This window comes from Lycium barbarum, chromosome 12, assembly GCF_019175385.1.
Source record: "Lycium barbarum isolate Lr01 chromosome 12, ASM1917538v2, whole genome shotgun sequence".
Taxonomy (NCBI): Eukaryota; Viridiplantae; Streptophyta; class Magnoliopsida; order Solanales; family Solanaceae; genus Lycium; species Lycium barbarum.
Window position 1 is genome coordinate 86,159,909 of NC_083348.1, and position 4,668 is coordinate 86,164,576.

The 4,668-nt window shown below is 40.8% G+C and overlaps 1 protein-coding gene across 1 annotated transcript; it reads left to right on the forward strand.

Annotated features, from left to right (window-relative positions):
- The first annotated feature begins 342 nt into the window (after positions 1 to 342).
- Positions 343 to 2,441, forward strand: LOC132623720 (uncharacterized). Its single transcript, XM_060338521.1, has 2 exons — positions 343 to 1,063; positions 1,779 to 2,441. Exons 1-2 carry the CDS (start codon positions 463 to 465, stop codon positions 2,189 to 2,191), a joined length of 1,014 nt encoding a protein of 337 aa, XP_060194504.1. The 5' UTR covers positions 343 to 462; the 3' UTR covers positions 2,192 to 2,441.
- The last annotated feature ends 2,227 nt before the right edge of the window (positions 2,442 to 4,668 follow it).

Consider the following 4,668-nt stretch of genomic DNA (forward strand, 5'->3'; position numbering starts at 1 on the left):
TCTAAAAGCTCGTTATCTCTACAAAAAGTTGATTGCTTTGTTTACTAAAGAAAAATTTAAACAAAATTTTCTGGGACATAAATATCAATAGTGATAAATTACAGCATTAGTTTATCCATAATAAATACTCCCTGTATATCAGCCAACACGTAGGACCAGCCTATTTCCTTCACAAGTGGCAACTCTTTTTCCAGCTCAGCTCAGGATCAACCCTCTCTTTTACTCTTATCAACTGTCCAGATTGCATCAACCCGCTCTTCTACTCCTATCAACGGTCCAGATTTCATCATAGACTACAAACCGCTTCCTTGACCCTCCACACTTATTTATACTCCTCAATCCCCAACGCACTTTCCCATAACCAATCCACTTAACCTGCTCTTCCTTTACAGTTAAGCACTCACCAGAAAACTAAAAAACACTCACCGAAAAACAAGAATTTAGCTAAGGTTATCCGAGAAAATGGCAAACAGTTTAATTCTATGGCTTAAGGTTGTGCTAATATCAATTGGTGCAGTATCCTTAGCGATGTTAGCAAAAGCTTCTATTCCATTGGTTTTTTACGAGCTCCAAACAATTTGGAATGCTGTTATAGCTTGGCTTGTGATCAATGGTATCATCGTCATCATCGCTGCCACTTCTCGCTCGTCGAACCATAAGGAGTACTCGAGTTCCAACGACCAATACCAGCCGTTGATTACTGCTAGAACACCTCCACAGTCTGATTTTATAGCGATTACACAACCCGAGATTCACTCAGTCCAAAGTGAAGTGAAGGTTTTTGAGGCTGATCAGCGTGTGCCTGTGTATGAACCGGAGGTGTTTGAGGTGAAGCCTATGGTGGTGAACGGCTCTGTTATGGCTGTGAATTATGAAGATAAAGATGTGGATGATCGTCATGAGCCTGATGAAAGTGATGAGGTTGTGATTTCGGAATATGTAGTGGCTCCGTTCCCGGAAACTGAAACTAAAAATGAACTTCTTTTACTGCCGGCGACGGAGAAACCACTGGTTTCTTCCAGGTTCGGTAACCGGAAACCGGCTGTGAAAATGAGTGCACAAGGTACGTGAAAAGTACACACATATTCAATTTATATTGAACACTTTCCTTTTATGTTTAAAAAAATAATAAATTTTTGTATCAAGTTAAACGGTGTCTCACATGAATTGGAATGGAGAAAATGTGATGTTGCAACCACACAAATGTTTACTTTTGGATTACGGATTTTTAAATAAATAATTTTATTTTTAAATTCTATACGGATAAACATTTTCTCATAAATTGAAACTAAGGAGTACAATTTTGTTTGGCTATGGATATAGAGCCAGTTTGGATTGGCTTATAAGTTGCTTATAAGCTGTTTTCAGCTTTTTTGAGTGTTTGACTTAACGTCGTTTTGTGCATAAAATAAGCCTAAAAAAATAATTGGGCCCGTTTGGCTTAGCTTATCTAAAGCAGATTATAAGCTGAAAACAGCTTATAAGTCAAAAAAATAAGTTAGCCTACTCTATTTTTTTTTTTTTAGCTTATAAGCTATTTTCAACTTGTAAGCTGTTTATTTTAAGTCCATCCAAACATGCTCATACTTTAAATCTACTAGCGACAACATCCTTAAAAAGCAAACGCCGTAAATGACGTCATCTAATATACATTGCGTCGACGTCACACTACCACCTATTTCAATCAATTTAAAGTATCTTCTTTTACAATATTATTATTTTTTCTATTTGATGAAAATTTTGAAGCTAATATTCACTAAATAAATGGATAAGTTCAGGGGTGAAGTCAGTGAGGTCAAAAAAGCCAGAGACATTAGATGACACATGGAAGATGATAACAGAGGGTCGTCACGTACCACTCACGAGGCCGCATATGAAGAAATCAGACACCTTTCACTACGGGCGTCACGTGACAGTGGATGGCGACGCTCTTGAGGAAATCGAGAATTCCACCACCTTTCAGCCACCGCAGCAGCACCACCAGAGGCACGTGCTTAAGTCGGAGACGTTTAAGGACCGAACAAATTACGACTCGCCGTCACCGGTGAAGATTCAGAAGGATCCGTCGTTGAGTGCAGACGAGTTGAATAGGCGAGTGGAGGCATTTATCAACAAGGTTAATGAAGATATGAGATTACAGAGGCAACAGTCGATGCAGCAGTACATGGAGATGATTAACCGTGGAGTCTAAACACTAAACTTAGTTTTAGTAATTTTCTTTTACTTTTTAGTAAGAAAAGATTTTTTTTCCTTTTAAACGAAAAGGTTGACAAAAAAAAAAAAATTAACGAAAAAGAAGGGGTTTGTAATTTGGATTTAGCTTTTTTGGCTTTTAAGTGACTTGTTTTTGTTTGATTTTAATGAATAGAAAAATAGGAAGTATAGGATAACTTTACTGTACATAGTGGAGAAATTAAATGCAGTGAATTGTTCTTTTATTACTCCAATTGTTATAGTTTATTTTAAATGAAACAATCAAATAGTTGTTACAAGTTACAACTGTCATGGGTGGTGTATTAGCATGTGTAATTTTATCTTCATCGTTTAATAGTTTCATGAGGGGTAGAGATGCAATCCGTGATCAAGAGTGCCCTGAACATACCGCACAATCCGCTTAAGAGCATGCATATGATCGTCCGCGGATCATGCATATGTAAGCACACCTGTTGGACAGCATATGAAATATCTGGTCTCGTGAAAGTGAGATACTGAAGAGCACCTGCGAAACTACGATAATGAGTGAGATCTTCATAAGGAGCACCCGAAGTAGCACTGACCTTCGGTTTTGTGTCAACCGGAGTGAGAGAGGGCTTGCAAGATGACATACCCGCGCGATCAATGATTTCCTCGGCATACTTTCGTTGAGAGAGGAACATCCCCCCTTGTGACGGGTCACAGCAATGCCAAGAAAATAATTCAAAGGACCTAAATCCTTCATAGCAAATTCGGAACCAAGCCTATCCATGATGGAACGACGGAGAGCGTCTGAGGATGCAGTGAGTATAATATCATCAACATAAAGTAAAATGTATGCCATTTCAGTCCCCGCATGGTAGATGAACAAAGAATTATCAGACCTGCTATTAGAGAAGCCAAGGGAAAACACAAAATGTGCAAAACGTCTATACCAAGCACGTGGAGCCTGCTTAAGCCCATAGAGAGACTTACGCAATAGGCAAACATAATTAGGATGTGTGCGATCCCGAAAACCCATAGATTGATGCATATGCACAGTTTCCTTGAGCTCACCGTGAAGAAAAGCATTTTTCACATCCAGTTGATGTATAGGCCAATGCTTTGACAACGAAAGACTAAGAATAGTGCGAATAGTTTCCGGTTTCACCACCGGACTGAACGTCTCACCATAGTCAATGCCAACCTGCTGAGTTTTGCCATCACCTACAAGTCGGGCTTTATGCCTCTCAAAATCACCATTAGACATTTCTTTATGAGTAAAAATCCACATAGAACGAATAACATTAACATTAGGTGGACGGGGGACCAAATCCCACGTCTTATTCCTAACAAGAGCATCAAATTCATCATTCATAGCCATTTTTCAATTCGGGTCACGAAGAGCGGCCAATGGGTTACGAGGTAGAGGAGATTTCGTAACCGTGGTATGTAAGTTAAACTGATGTTTAGGCTTGACAATACCTCGTTGGCTGCGGGTGACCATGGTGGGACGGGGAGTGGGGATAGGCGGCTGGACAGTAGCAAGGGGACGGGGGCTGGCAGTCGGGCTAGCTGGGGCTGGCAGTCGGTCCAGCTGGGGCTGCCTCACCGTGGGACCAGCAGCGATGACGGGAGGCAGTGGAGGAGCAGTGGGCTGATGGGCAGCGGGCGGGGAGGTAGTGGAGGGGGTAGGTCCCGATTTTTGGAGGTGATGAAAAATATAAGGGGAGATCCCTTCATCCAAAAATTCGTATGTATGGGGTTGAGGAGTAGGAAAGTTAGCAAAGGGAAACCGAGTCTCATCGAAAACAACATGACGACTAAGGATGATCTTATGTGATGATACATCGTAGCATTTGTAGCCTCTATGGTTTGATGGGTACCCCAAAAATACACAAGGTGTAGACCGGGCCTGTAACTTATGAATCGTAGTTGACAGGAAAAAAGGGTAGCACAAACACCCAAAGACTCGAAGGTGCGAGTACATAGGTTCCTTATGATATAGAGCATGGGGGGGGGGGGGGGGGGGAGACTTATGGTTCAATAACTTGCTTGGTAAAATATTGAGTAGGTAAGTTGTCATTTGCAATGCATGATGCCAAAAGGAAGGCGGAAGAGAAGCGTGGGCAAGAAGAGTGCGCACGACATTATTGGTAGACCGAATCTTCCTTTCGGCCTTCCCATTTTGTGAGGACGTATGAGGACAAGAAAGATGGAAAGACATCCCATTCGACTCACAAAGATGCCAAAAATCATTATTTTCATATTCTTTCCCATTATCACATTGGACATTTTTTATTTCTCGTTCAAAATGCGTTCGGACATAGGCCCGAAATTCTAAAAACTTAGCAAAGACATCAGATTTCCTAGCTAAGGGAAAAGTCCACAAATATTTCGAGAAATCATCCAAGAAAAGAACATAATATCGATGACCCATGGAACTTAAGACAGGAGAAGTCCATAAATCACTATGAATAATATCAAAAGGCATAT

Excerpts from the sequence above, each read along its gene's own strand:
- LOC132623720 (XM_060338521.1), top strand. The coding sequence starts at position 463 with ATGGCAAACAGTTTAATTCTATGGCTTAAGGTTGTGCTAATATCAATT. Across the intron at positions 1,064-1,778 it reads TGTGAAAATGAGTGCACAAG|GGGTGAAGTCAGTGAGGTCA; the intron begins GTACGTGAAAAG and ends GGATAAGTTCAG.